Below are 14,991 nucleotides of genomic sequence, written 5' to 3'. Positions count from 1 at the left end.
AAATGAAAAAAATTAGCTCTCAAACACATTTTTCTCAAGTCCCACAACAGCACAAAGATTTTCTTTAATTTGTCATATTCTCTATAGCGCCTGTTCAACATCATCAGATCTGTAAACTCTAGGTTCGAAAATTTTCTATAAAACTGTTCGACGAAATGATCTATCAATAAATTCTCCCATAGAAATTCACGGCTCAATGCATAAATCATTAGAACAAAGATGTTAGGGTTAAGACTCGCAATATCATTGGTAAGTCAGTCGAATAAATTAGGAATCTGCGCGGTCATCTTTTAACAAAGCTTTTCTGCACCATGCTAAAACGCTATTGTTCTCGTAAGTCAGTAGAGGCGATGTATGATCAATAAGGCAAATAATTTTTACAGGGGTCAGTATGAGAAATATTTTGGGGTCCAGGCGATGTATGGATTTTAAGACTGACTTCCACTGACTTACCACTAAGATTGCAGCTAAGACAATACCCTCCTGCACAGCAATTTTACCTCTCAGTCTCAGAGTCTCAGGTAAACAAATGCCTGGCAAAAGGATATCGAGTAGAGGGTCTGATAAACCAGGTTCCGGATGCAGTATGGATATTTTGAAGTCAATCAAGTCACTTATTGGCTCGAATTATAAAAAGATCCTAAAAAAAATATCAAGGCCACTGAAAGGCAAAGATCGATTCTTGTTTTTACTGTTGTTGGCCTAAATAAAAAGGACAAGCAATTCAACATTTAATCCCCTGAAAATGGCTGGATCTAGCAGGAGAAAAATTAATTTTGCCGGAAGGTACGGTCTTACTTTCAAAGTAGCGATATTTATCAAGTAATGCTGGTAAAATTTAGAGAGATAGGTAGAATTTTATTTGCCATCGGAATGCTTGTGGCGGGAAATTTAAGTGTGGACAGCAGCAACAACAAAAGGAACGATTACTGTAAATTCCATTTCCAAACACGTATTACTGAAAAATTGGGAAAAGATCTTAAAACCTTTATCAATATAAATTTATTGCTAGGTTTGCTGCCTAACTGACTGCTTAAAACACTATCCTAAGCTTGAGATTTCTCTATCAAGTTAATTCCTTTGGGGGGGGGGGGGGGGGGTGCTTTTGACACAAGTTGGAAGGTGGTTGGGTAATGTTTAAAAATGAATCAAGAACAAAATATTTTGTAGAAAAGCTCGTTTACAGGTTTTGAGCTATACCTCAAAAGCCATTTTGTTATTTTTAACTTTGAAGAAATATCTGAATGGTCAAAATATTTTTAGGTTCCTATCCTTTTCTTTATCAAGGCTCAAACAACATTAAAGATTTATTCAATTGACGGGAAATATTTAATCAATAAACTGCAATCCTCAACTCTATATGCATAAGTCTACATTTACTCATCATCTCAAAAGCTATTCCTGCCAGAAAACTGTGTAGTCATAACTTTACTCTAGACAAGATAGCAAACACTTATGGAAGTCTGCAACTGATATCTTCAGTGCCACAACTTAAATAAGATATGTCATGATATAAGGGGCTACAGCAGCCCCAGGCTTCAGCATGCCTATGTAGAATGTAAAATATAAATTGTTGGTTAGGTTCAGGGAAAATGAAAACTGCCTGTACAATGATTCTCTGTCATTAGAAAAGATGTGTCATCTACTGAGAGCATTAATATCTGCTGAATTCTATCTTCACTCTGAGTTTTATGCCTTCCACTCCCATCTTTCTTGCAGCATTTCTTGCCTTGCTTATGAGAGATCTTTTGCTCTGTTGGAAACTTTCTTTTCTCATTCAGTTTCTAATGAAGCTATTGATATACTTACAGGTTCTTTCAAAAATGGTGCATTCGTTGCGTTGAAAGGCCCTTTCCTAACACCTTTCAAAACCTTTATTTTCGGTCCCTCCACTTTCAAATACGTTTTGCCGGCCCTGAAATGTCCTTTTAAGATATCAATTATCAAACTTAGTAAAACTTGACCAAGCAGCACTCCAAGAAGAGCTTCTAATGACACAATATTTAATGATATTGCTGCCATGGAAGAGGACAACATGAATGACATGCAAAAAGAAGAAGTTCAATGTATTCCTTGTTTAAAGAAGAGAGTCTCGTGCAAACGCCGCCTACCGGGTGCTTTCCAAACACTGTATCTGTCTAACCTACATGTTGCCGCTTTTTGACAATTGCCCATGTGCGATGACATTAAAGTTGTGTAATACACAAACTTGGCATCGCCAAAAAACAATTGTCGTTGTTCTAATGTGTTATCACAAAAAGAGTGTTATCACAAAAAGACTATCACAAAAGGTTGAACTACAGAAAGGGGTTCTAATTTAGGGGAAGAAAGTTGAAGCGCTGGATGCCGATGTCGTAAGATTTGAACAAGCGCGTGATTATCGTCACGCTCGCTGAAAATTGAAAACAAACCAATTTTGAACAACCATCGAGCTACAAAATGTTTAGTTATCCAAAGAAGCCTGGATTTCGTTTCAACTATCCTTGAATGCTCACTTTTATCCTTTATCCATATAATCGCAACTCGCACGGCAATGGTAAGTAAGGGACAAATGTGGGCCAAGATTTCTCGAACTTATTCGTCTCATTGCCCTAACAAATATTGACGGAAATGATTTTAATAGCAGCCAAAAATTACTACAACATCAATTTAATGAAATTAGGTATTTATATAAAGGTATTAATCTTTATGTCTCTTTATGACACCAGATGAAAGTACCCATGCCAAAAAGGTAACTTATAACTTTTCCGCTCTCCCCTTTCCTACTGATGTGATATGTCAAGGATCCCTTTAAAGAATAACCAACTGTCACAAAAGTTCCTAAAATTATCTTCTTTTCGGACTTAAGGTGAAAAATGAAAGGCCTCGAAAATCATTTACGATTGCTACGAAGGCGCCTCCAGTGAAATTTTCCCGCCAGAATAATCCGTTGTGCTGAAACCGACATGGTGTACATATTAAATGTTATTAAGGTAAGTATTGTATTTTCAAAATGAATTTTGTTGGGATAATTTTGAAAGTTTATATTATTGATTAAAAACTCATATATGCATCCGATAACACTGCTTCGAAATTCGTGAAGCTGAGCATCAATGTAGACTGGAAAAAGACTTTTAAAAAAAGTGAAACGTAGCAGACATATGTCGTAAAGAATTATTTTTCGGTAATTGCTAAATATTATTTTTTATGATTATGTTTTAAGATAATTTTAATTTGAATGATCGTTATAAATTGACAGAGGTATGTTTAAAATATCATGTTAATGTTTTATTCGCCAAAACTTTTCTTAAGAACGAGATGGCGAAAAAACCAACACTGAAAATGTGCCCACATCCCCCTTCGACACAACCAGAATAAAGGCAAATTTCCCAAAAAATCCTAGCATCAGGACTTTTTAGAAGGAGGGGTGGTAAAAATGCTAAAATTTTTAAATTCTAGCAAATTTATTGGTTCAAATCGATGGGGACTCTCAATTTTTGCGATTCCTTTGGCAGCCAATCAAGATTTGACGTCTATGCTGGTTTATAATGTTTTCATATGAGGCCAAACACTTTCAACGATCTTTTAATTTGAATTTGATGACAGCAATGGATAAACTACTCTCCTTGTTTGGCAATAAATCTTTGTAAAACGGATTCCTTTTACTGTTGTAACTTTTCATGTTGTATTTGTATTGAGCACTCATTAAAATTGGTCTGGAAGGATTTCGAGCAGCAAAACCTTGCTCGGCGTCAAGTTTTGTATCCTGATATGCCCCTAAGCGTAAGTACCGTGAAGTGCAAAAGGCGAAATCTCTTCCCTCTAACAACAATTTTCCTGCCCGTCCAATTCTCGGTTGCTTTGCAATCGAACAACTCTCGTGAAAACATTTTTCATTTCTCACAGCTTTAATGTGGATGCACCTAACCTACTCCGCAATTTTTCAGCAATTCTGCTTCCCCCTGGATATTTTCTAGCGATACGCTTCTTATTTGACAATTTTTCTCCGGTGTGGATGGTCTATATTAATACAAAATTACTTTTTTGCGCAATTAATACATCGTTAACTATGTTTCCTATGGCGTCAGAAGTATTTTCAAGAATTTCCCGCCAATATAAAGGATGCATATTGCACCTATTCATGCATTCAAATATTTGGTATTTGTGAAAAGTCCATAAAAAATACTGCTATTTTGACAAAGGTGGTGCAAAACTTTTTGCACCACCTTTGTCATGTATACATGCAGAGATTGCATGTATTTAGAAGTCATCCTTGCGCAAAGGCATAATCTTGTATTGAAAATTTCAATGTTATGAGATGTGTAGGCCAAAAGATACAGCTAATGTTTATTGTTGTTCATTTTCACATGTACTACATTAACTTTTTACTTCCTCAAAGCTAGAGTCCTAGAGACGTCAATAAGAATCCTAAAGATAGGTTTGCAGCATAAGAGGCCTAGCCACAGAAACAGTAAAACAAAGTAAAGTGATTAGTAAAGAGATATTTAACTCTCTTATGTCTCCATGGCTTCTCTCGCTTGGCTAACTGTCGTGCTTGTAACTTCTATCTTAAATGGTGTCACCTTGGAACTTTTTACCGCTAAAAGGAAACAACATGTTTTAAACTGACTGTATGTTTCAAAAACAGAGTTCAAATGTTTCAGATTTACTTAATCAACAACTTGATTATAACAAAGGTGTAAGGGACGAAGTTTTGAGAGACAACGACCAAATAGAGTTAAGGTTGAATTTGGAAGGTACAGAAGAGGGATAGTGGGGAGGTATGCTTCGATTCATTGTAAAAAAAGAAAGAAGGTAGAAATACAGGAGCATGGTCGAAAGATATCTTTCAATGGGCTAGGGAAACGTTACTGACAGCAGAATCGTTAGGTCTATAAAGAATTGGTTGAGCGCTATTATGGCAAAAATTCCATCTTTCTTAGCTAATTGCAATGAAGAAAATAATACACACCCGTAGTGCCTCGTTTGTATCGATAGGAGGCCTGGCGCACTCCCTTTTGATTCGCCTCATCATAAGGCCTGAGATATCGTGTTCCCTCTTTCGTTATAATGCATAGATCAACGTTACTCCCAGAACCCTGAACAAAAAGAGCATTAACTAAAGGATGTTGATTGATCTTATAACAGGTATAAGAAGATCGTCAGAAAAAGGTTAAAGATATGAAAAAAGTCAAAAGGACTGAGGGAAGGTTCTTACGACAAAATAACAACTGATGCTAGGACAGCCCTGCAGGTACCAACATGTCAAATTTGCTAATATTGAGATAATAGTGAAAATAACTTTCCCAGAAAAATATCGTGCCAGCCTTGATAATGTTTACTTAAATTAACATGCCTTGACATGGTCATTCTCTTAAGCTCATAAAAGAACCCTGAATAACTATAAGCATATAAGAAGCAAGCTGAAAAAGCTGAAAAAGGCTGGAAGGGAGACCTTACCAGATCATTAAAAATGCCTGCCCTAATGCCATCCTGAACCAAACTCATTGCATCATCAAGCTGCAAGACAATTGACAAGAAGCATGGTGTATTAACGCAAATAATGTTGCAAACAACCTTTTCATGGTACAAAAATTTATATGCCTCTTAAAAAAGCAAAACTTTTTGAAACAGACTGAAGCTTTTCGTCCGACACTCTTTAGAGGATTAAACGTTAGAACATCGATCGAAAACTATTAGAGAAAATATAACCGGCTGTGGATCGAAATAGGCCAAGCAGAAAGGCGAGCACAAGACAGTTGAGGTTGCCCAATCAGTGCCGCTTGCCCAATCAGTGCCGCTTGCCTATTGGGAATGTAACCAATGGAGTCCTAAGGTGAAAAACGAACTCCTTTTGTCTAGCGGTTTTTCCGTGCTTATGTAGATGGATTCCAAAGCTACTTAATGGAACGACGATCGGGCTTTACCAATAATCCAAAATCTGTCGCCATTATAGTTTTTTGCATAATCTGGGTGGTCATTTCCATTAAATGCTGCCCGATAGCAGAATCGCATGTTTTAGATGTAGTTTCAGATCTGTAAGACCGAGGTGGCTGTTTTCTTAAGGGAAAAGTTTTGTTTCTAATGCTAGAAGGGACATACTGTTAAATTCTATCCCCTGTTTGTGCGTCCTATGTAGCCAGAATCACACTGGCACGTAAATCATAGGAATTCTTTTGGGTGGCCGGAACCCAATCCTTTTGAAAGTACAGAAGGGCTCTAGTACTGTAAACAATACGAGGATTTGACGGAAAATAAAATTGCGTGATAGCCTGTTTGAACTAACTTTTAAAACACAATGTAACGTTGCTGAACAGTGGAAGCTTAAACCGGGTATATTTGCGGACCGAATTTTACTTAGCTAAAAAGCTTGCCATTTTCTCTGTTAGGTAAGTAGCAATGACACCCTTTTACGAGTCGAGTCTTGACTTGGACCAAATTATCAGTGCCCTATGAGCAAGCATTTTGATAAGGTTGATTTTCCTTTGTTTTGGGCAAAAAGAAATTGATCGAGACAATAACCCCCAAAATGTAGGTATACGATATATATGTTGTTTAATACATTTTTATAATATTGCCAATCCTATGTAAAAAGATGTTGCCTCAAAAAATGTAATCTAGCTTATAGAGGAGAAAGACTCACCTCCATGTCAGGCTTAAATCTGCTTTCGAACACAGACATCGCTGCAAGCGAACCAGATCCTGTGATAAAATTGACAACATAAACAAAAGCTAAATTTAAAAACATGACGGAAAATAAGAATCCACCTTATTCTAACACTAATTTAGATAAATGATGATTTAACGGAATAAAACAAGAGTCAATTTTTTCTTTTAGTTGATTAACATGAATAGGAATTGCTACCTGACCGTGATGGTCTCATGGAACGTTCGTAATCGAATTTTTAGGTGTCCGTTTTGAAGCAATGCTTAAGAGTATTTTGGCATCATGAAGGTTTGGTGGTAAAAAGCTAGGATTTGTTGCGTGGTTTCATTGCTTTTGTATACCCTTGGTTAAAATAGGAGTAATTTAAAGTTCAGCCTAGCATAGATCTCACCTTCCTTTCTGAAGCCACATTTCAAGCGTGCTACTCGTTCTTTCCTAACCCTCCCACCTTAATTCTATTTCTTTATAAGATCATTTGCATTATTGAACAACCAAGATGTTTTGAGTTTTTTCTGCATCGTGGAAGCTTCTTATATGTTCGGGAATCTTTAAATTTTTTGAGGTCCTGGTTCTTTAGTTAGAGCTGGTGCATCGGTTCATTGTGGGAACAGGGTTATGTTTATCTATTTCCTGCCAAAAATAAATCTAAATTGCGGTTATCAAGGAATCCTGTTGGCACCCACTTTCTGTTAGAGGTTTATGGTAGGTTGAGCGATTTGCACCGATGCATCAACGGCCTAACTCGCTCTCAATAACGTGAAAATGTAAGCTCACCACTGGTTCACTAATTTCAACGGCGTGTTATTCTGTGTGAGCAATTCAGGTCCTGTAACTTGTATTATAAAGATTCTCGAAATTGGAAAATCAACTAAAAAAGTAAACTGGCATTATAGGCAAACTAAGAAAGGCGTTTTAATAATGCGGACAAATACAATGGGAACACATACCCATGGTGACGAATGGCAACTTTGCCGTGCTTCCATGAGGGTGAATCATGTACAAACTCGGGCCAGTGACATCAACACCACCAAGAACAAGGGCAGCACTGATGTGACCATGATACCTAACAAAATGGTGGTAAAAAATGATGTACACTTCATGTTTAATTTCATCTGATTAAGTCTTTGTGTAATACTTTTGGTGCCTTTGGGAATAATAAAGAAGCAGGTGCCTGTAAGTCTTGGTTCTTCCATGAAATTTTGTCCCTTTTCATTCTTTTGTCTCTTTGGAATGCTCTTCCACTTTGCTTTCTTCTCCCATCCCTTCCCTCCCGTTTTAGTATAATACATAGTGTGTTTTATTCGATGTTAGGGCTCTTTTATATCGCTGGATTATTTTCATACTTCTTAAATTTGTATTTAGGATATACACAGTTATTTAAGCAAGTTGGTTTCTTTTCCCCTCTCTTACCTTGGGGTAGACTAATGCATTGTTTCCCTGGTGACGAAAAACAAACTTTTCTTGCCCATCCCTTAACCAGAATTTAAGTTAGTTGTAATTTGTTTCCATTCAGTTGTATTTATAGGTCTAGTTTTTTAAATGGGTTAGATGGAGCGACTTGTGCCGATGCACCAACGGCTCAACGTTGCTTCCTGTGATGACGGAATGTAGCCTCAAGACCTGATTTTATGAGGGATGTCGCAATGTCTCCTGACGGAGCTCGTTTAAATTCAAGGAAATCACTTGTTGATGTTTTTTCCCCGGGTAAGAAACCAAACAAGTATTAAATCTTTATCGAGAAATGATTCACGGGCACCTGTCCCTCTACTGTGAATTGTGACCGAAATACTTTATATTCCCTACCAGAATTACGTATATTGACCTTGAATGCTGATAAAAAATTAATCAATTTCGTTGAAAAGAGAATCACAAACCGGTGTAACATCTGCTTCAGCATGGTTGCTGCTGTGATCACCCGTGGCTGAAACGTAAACAGGTCGTATGATCAGCACCCCTACAGTGTTCAATTTCAATAAACAAATCACATTTGCATGCTGAATTGAATGCTTAATGTTACCCATTTAACTGCCCACATCATCAACACAATATCACCAGTCGTGTAATGAGTATTGAATGCAACTCCCTATTTATACAATCAGTAGGGTAAACCTAGAAGCAATGTAAGAATCGTACCTTTCTACCAGTGGTCAAAGAGTGAAGACCAATATTAGCAGATATCAGCTTTGTAGTGTATTCTGTATCTGCAGCCGTGCCCGCACCGCAACAACTGAGGAATAAGAGAAAATATAGCGTCATGCATATTGATAATAATTATGCAGATATTTGTAAATAGGAGATTGCCCCAGTGACTCAAATGCTTCTCAAGAAGTTCCTATAATAATTCAATTTAGCTGAGACACATTGGATTAATCCAATTGGGGAAAAAAGAACCTGTAAAAAAGTGTCAACATGACTAGCAAAGCTATTTAAAAGCCATCCTTCTTTCTTCTCATCTAATTCCCGTTTCCAGTTTCCTCTAACAAACAATAACTAACAACTACACATTTAAAATTTGTGCAAAAAGCCGAGCTTTTAGAGCTTTGCAGCCATTATATCTGCTGTGTCTAATATCTAGAAGAAGCAGTATTTATTGGTAATACTTACTAGATATTTGGAGCTATGTAATGGATTTTGGCACAATTTTTATCTGCAACAACTGTATCCTAAGAGATAAAGTCCGATTTATTGAATTTACCTGTTATCCTGCCTTTGATATGCAGATGGTTATGAAAAATCTGAGAGACTCAAATGATTAAATATAGTTGAAAAACAATCAATAAAGCTAGATGAAACAAAATGAAACAAAGTTAATGGTGTTGAAACTCGTAAAAAGTGCTTAAGCTTGCTATACTTCAAACAGTGAGATAACGCCCACTGTTCTTTCGAAAATTTTTGAATAAAATTGTTCAAACCACTTTTTTGCTTTCACAATGAAAGGAAGCATTCACAATCCACAGTTTAGGATTCTTAAAATGTTAAAAATTTGTCCTTTGGTACATAAAAAACATCGAAATTGAGTCACATTTACATCATACATTGCACGAAGATAATCACCATAATATAGAAGGAAGGAGACCCAAATATCTGGGAATTATATGCATTTGTAAACCCTTGTTATTAATAGTGGAGTATGCAAAAAAGAGTTAGAAAAGTATTAGGTATTTCAATAACTGAAAAAAGAAAGTTGCTTGGTGTCCTTTTGTGACTAAAACTAAGAAACCCTATTTTAAGTGTACCCTATGAGAAACAAAATCGCTTATTTATTAAGCTTGATTTCCAAAATCATAAAGGCTGGATATCATTCAATTTAAAAAGCTGATACAGTCACCATATCTTAAAAGACAATCCACTTACTTCTGTAGCTCTAGTATCTGCACCTAAAACAATTCCATCTTTAAAAACTATACCAGCAATGGTTGTCCCAGTTTTTTTAGCCTTTGGGAAATGGCTGCTGGACGTCTGCTGCAGCAAAAATTCATTCCTTATAAAGAGAGGCAAAAATGTCATATAACTGTTTGAAAAGCAACTTGAAAGTTTAGTTGAAAGAACACCTTCTTTAACTTTAAAAAGTATCTAAGGGCGTGATTGGATCCATCACTCAATATTTGTTAAACATTATTATGAATTTATTAAAAGGTTTAAAAACCAAAATATATATGTTAATATATTTTTTTGTACCAGCCAATGGGTCATTTGGTCTCATCAATGGCTTGCACTGACAATTCTGTACAAAAAGAACAAAAATAAACAAATAAAAGGAGAGGGGTTGTTTTTTGTGTTATTACATGACAGACTGGCTGAGTCAAAGATGCCTTCCAAGGCATGGCAACAAAAAATCAAAGTACTCAAGCCATTCCCATGCACCTTGCACAACGCAACAGTAAAATGCCCACCAAGATGTAAAGACCCGCCCCACCACATACAGTGAGACAGAATCTTCACACCTGGGCCAACACACCTGCCACTTGGTGAGCCACAGTGCATTGAAGTCCTCTGAAGGTAATATCATGAAAACATCACAAACACCAGCCAACATATTTGACTCACCCAGCACAACTTAATTATTGGACCAAACAGGTGGCAGTGCAAGAGATTTTGCTGGTTACTTTCTACATAAAGTACCAAAAAACAGGTGCCAAAAATGTTAGTGGATTAAAACTTGGTGGAAAAAATTTCAGTCATATTTTTGTGTTTCAGTATAAATGTTGGTGAATATTTTAAAAACTTTGGTGGAAATAAAAAATTTCAAATAAAGAAAGGAAACATTTCCATCTTCAATGCAATCATAATAGTTACAAAAATCAAATATTTTGATGTCAGCCCAATAATGGAACAGAAGAGTAGAAACGAATGTCATAAACCCTCATTCAGAGAATGTCTTTTTTATTTCATTTTTTATAACCCATGAAGGAAAAAAATTGGAAGCATTTACAGTGAGTTCACAATGATTTTGATCGCATATCACAACAAGGAGATAAACAATTCTGATTGATTGTGAGTTAAAATTTTAGGGGTCGAAACTGAAATTGCTGAAACTTTAAAAAGAAATCATTGAGAGGAACGAGGAAACTCAAATTTTTTAGATGTCGGGGGCAAAAGAGAAGAATATGAAGATGAGCTGGATATTTTATTCATTGAAACATTCACTGAAAATTGATATTTATTGGATGTAAAGTAGTATGCGAACAATATCATTTAATTTTGCAAAAAAGGTCATATCAGGCCTGGCGGTTTGAGGCGAGCGATAGCTCGCAACCTGAGGCCAGTTATGAATTGCTCTCCTAAACAAAACATGAAGGGAGAATCGCTCCCCTAAAATTTCAATTCCTTTGTACTTTTCTTATTCAGAGAACCCTGAAAACTTACAAGGGTTAATTGGATTATTTTTGTAACAGCGACTTCTCCCATCATTGCATTTTTTGCAATTAACTTTTTGCTTGTTGGAAAAAATTAGGAGGTAATCAGCTAAATTCGAATTTAGCTGATTACCTCCTAATTTTATCAGCAATTCTAGCTACAAAATTGACTGGAAATTCTGCAGTTATTTGCTTGCTTGCTCCGTGTTCGCCATTTTTGCTAATTCATAATGGCGGCAAAAACTGTGAAATCAGTTAAGGCGACATGTTTCACAATATTGGCAAAGCCTGATCATCATTCCATCTAGCTATCTACTATATAAACATGACAGACCGCTTTTGTGTAGACAGAAGGAGTCCTTTGTTTTCACCTTAGGACTCCATTGGTAGTATTTTCAATAGGAAAGAGGCACCAATTTGACAACCTCAACAGTAATGTGCTCGCGTTTTCTGATTAGCCCATTTTGATCCAAAACTTGTTATTTTATCGAAGAGTTTTCCATCTATGTTCTGAGGTTTTATTCTCTGAAGAGTGCTAGAAGTATAACTTAAGTTTGTTTCAAAATTTGTTTTTCAAAAGTTTCAAAAGCCATTTTCAAATTCTGTACAACAAAAAGATTGCTTGGCAAGAGAATTGTTGTTTTTGTGTTAAAGTGCCAGTACATGAGACTGAAAGTAAATTGAAAGAAATAAAACAGCATACTCCTGACTGAGGCTATTATAGGCAACCGACAGATACTAAAGGGGCTTAAGGCATCTGTCCATTGTCTTTAAAGTACATTCTATGTGTTACTGATTTAGCTCGCCTCAGCAAATGAGGGGAGTGAATCACAGCTCACCTATAAAAATACAAATGGCCAGGCCTGTCATATGCTACCTGGATGTTTTCAAGTGGGCAGTGCTTAGCACACCAGCTCTATTTTTCCCAAGAAAGCCTGGAAGCATACCAATTTTCCCATTGCACTGCAAGAAGCGACTCTCAGTGTATGGCGTTCTGTTGCACTCTCTAGTGTGTATGTAATGTATTTTTTTTATAAGAAACTAAGGTCTGGTGCTGGTAGGCAGTTTCTGAAATTTTCTGGCCATTTTGCTATCAAAGTTTCTTACATGTTTCTTAAATTTCTTAGGTAATGAATTTTTTAAATGTGCTTCCAAGGTAAAGTAAATAGTTCACTCACATTCACAGATAAACTAATGTAATGTATTTTTCTTTTTATTAATTTATATTTGTTAACCTTAACTTTTGTCTTAATGTTGAAGAACTATATGATATTGATATTGCATTGTATATCAGGAAAATCAAATATCTGGGAGATAGAAAAAGAAACGAAAGCTTGCAATGATCGCTTCTGAATGGTAAGATAAATGGCAGAAGAAGGTAGGAAGACCAAAAGCCTCATGGTTCATGTATGTCTTTGAATGGATTGCACTGGCCAAAAATTGATCACAATTTCCAGAGCAGCATTGAATAGATCAAGATGGAGGACGACTGCGTCCACTCCGGTAATGCATAGAGCTTCTTTTTCTTATTCAATGTAATTTTATGCATGCAATATAATAGAGCAAATAACTCGATAGCTCATCTGAGTTCTCTTTATTTGCCTTAAGCTTTATCAATTATAACTATATTTTATCATGTAGCCTGTGAGTAAAAGCTTGAATTTATTATAATTGAATTGAATTCAAAGAATGATAAATGATGGTGTATTAAAGGTGCAATTGAGTGTGCAATATACTAAAAATGAGTGTCAAGTGTAGCGTTGCAATATACAGTGATGTTAAATGTGAAGACTGTTTTGAGTGTCAACTCAGAAAATTAAAACTGCAAATTATAAAAGTTTCTTGGCTTTTTTCAATTTGGGTAGGGTTGTTTCTTAACTTTCGAAAAATTGAGCCTACCATTACTTATGACTGTTACTTACAAAAAATGTGTGTATTCTATTTACTTTCGCATGAGCAATATATTGTGGGCAGGCAACAAGTTCCCAGTCTGGGACTCTGCATCTTCATAAGTCAGAATGGAGGCTGCCAGGAAATCAGTTTTTTCAAGGCCGAAATCAATTTATCGAGATCAATTTGTTAAGAAATCAATTTGCTAGCTTTTACCTTAATAACTATAGGCCTAGGCCTAATTTCTATTTCATACAGCATAAGGCCCAGTACTGGGCCAGAAAACCGTCTGGTTAATCTCGGTGTCTGTGGCAACATCTCTATCGAATTAAAAATATGATATAATGTAAAAAATTTAAAGTAAATTTTAATTTTTTCTCAGATATTAACGCAATCCTATCCTTTTGAGTAACTGGAATTACAATGAATTGGGGCTGAGGTTTTTTCACCTTTCTCGGCAGCTAGGCTTATTGGGGTCAGCGGCTCAGTCGGACACAGATAGAAAATAAAACACAAAATGCATCACAAAATGGTAAAGATACCTGCGACAGTTCTCAAATGAAAAACCAGACTCCTCGCTTCCTTTATCTGGACAAAGTATTGACGTCGCCATTTTAGCTTCGTGCTCCTGACTCAGCAACAACAGCAGCAGTTTTCATAAAACGCGTTGGACTATGGGAAATACTCTGGTGCTGTGGCACTTGTTGCTTTATATTAAATAAGTTTACAGGGTCAGAAACTACGGTCAGAATCAGAATCACAGAATATAACTAAGAAATCCCCCTTCAGAACTTAAAAACTTATAAAAATAAAGAACTACAAATAACTTATAAAAATAAACTTATGCATCATTCACGGAAATTGCGAGAGAAAAAGGTTTTTGGGGATGAAAATGGGGTAGTAAATCTTTTACAAACAACCCCTACTGCATATATACTCTTAATTGCCAGTGTCTAGAGCCTCCGTCTACATCACTACCCAGGGTCTCTCCTTTTTCTTCAAAGCTCTTACTTCTTAGAGGCTTTCGTTCCCAGAGTGGCAATTATTATGGTTTATACTAACGTCCGGCTTAATCATTTTGAACCCGCAACTATCATCCTCGAGCGGCAACAGGGACGAAAAAAGCCCCCTAGTTAGTATGTTAAAAAAGGCCCTAGACCAAAACTAATAAATCTGTAAGTCAGGAAATTATCATATTGTGGTATTTGAGTGATAAATAAATATTGTCATTGCACAAATAAATTCAGAAGACTTGAACAGGCGTGATTTCTGAAAACTTTTGACCAAGAAAAAATTAGTTAGACAAATAAAGTGACAAGGGGTTTATCAATTTGTTCACCATGATGCAACAAAGGCCTTGAAAACTGGAGTGCGATCGCAATTAAAACTTAGTATATATTATTTGCCTTGAATTGTATGTCAGTTATGAAAAAAGAGAACTCCCTATACGAAGCTTATCGTTTTACCCTTTTGGATTTTTACCATTCTTTATCGTTGCGTTATCATCGTCATCTTGGCGCATCAGTAGAAGATGCAGCGGCACCACATCAGAATTTCCATTAAAAGTTCTGACAGAGATTTTACGAAACGATTTTCTAG

At 36.2% G+C, this 14,991-nt stretch overlaps 1 protein-coding gene across 1 annotated transcript; it reads right to left on the bottom strand.

Moving 5' to 3' along the window:
- Positions 1-4,323: 4,323 nt before the first annotated feature.
- LOC135693716 (proteasome subunit beta type-7) lies at positions 4,324-14,089 on the bottom strand. The gene is made up of 10 exons (XM_065212262.2): positions 13,935-14,089; positions 10,001-10,127; positions 9,251-9,309; positions 8,780-8,873; positions 8,521-8,567; positions 7,594-7,709; positions 6,623-6,681; positions 5,440-5,499; positions 4,952-5,078; positions 4,324-4,579 (listed from the first exon to the last, which is right to left on the bottom strand). The coding sequence occupies exons 1-10, from the start codon at positions 14,003-14,005 to the stop codon at positions 4,494-4,496; spliced, it is 846 nt and encodes a 281-aa protein (XP_065068334.2). The 5' UTR covers positions 14,006-14,089; the 3' UTR covers positions 4,324-4,493.
- Positions 14,090-14,991: the final 902 nt, after the last annotated feature.

Source organism: Rhopilema esculentum, chromosome 11 (genome assembly GCF_057945365.1).
Source record: "Rhopilema esculentum isolate cy_ngs chromosome 11, ASM5794536v1, whole genome shotgun sequence".
In the NCBI taxonomy this organism is placed as follows: domain Eukaryota; kingdom Metazoa; phylum Cnidaria; class Scyphozoa; order Rhizostomeae; family Rhizostomatidae; genus Rhopilema; species Rhopilema esculentum.
The sequence above is the reverse complement of the archived record's forward strand: the minus strand, read 5'-3'. Positions and strand labels throughout refer to the sequence as shown.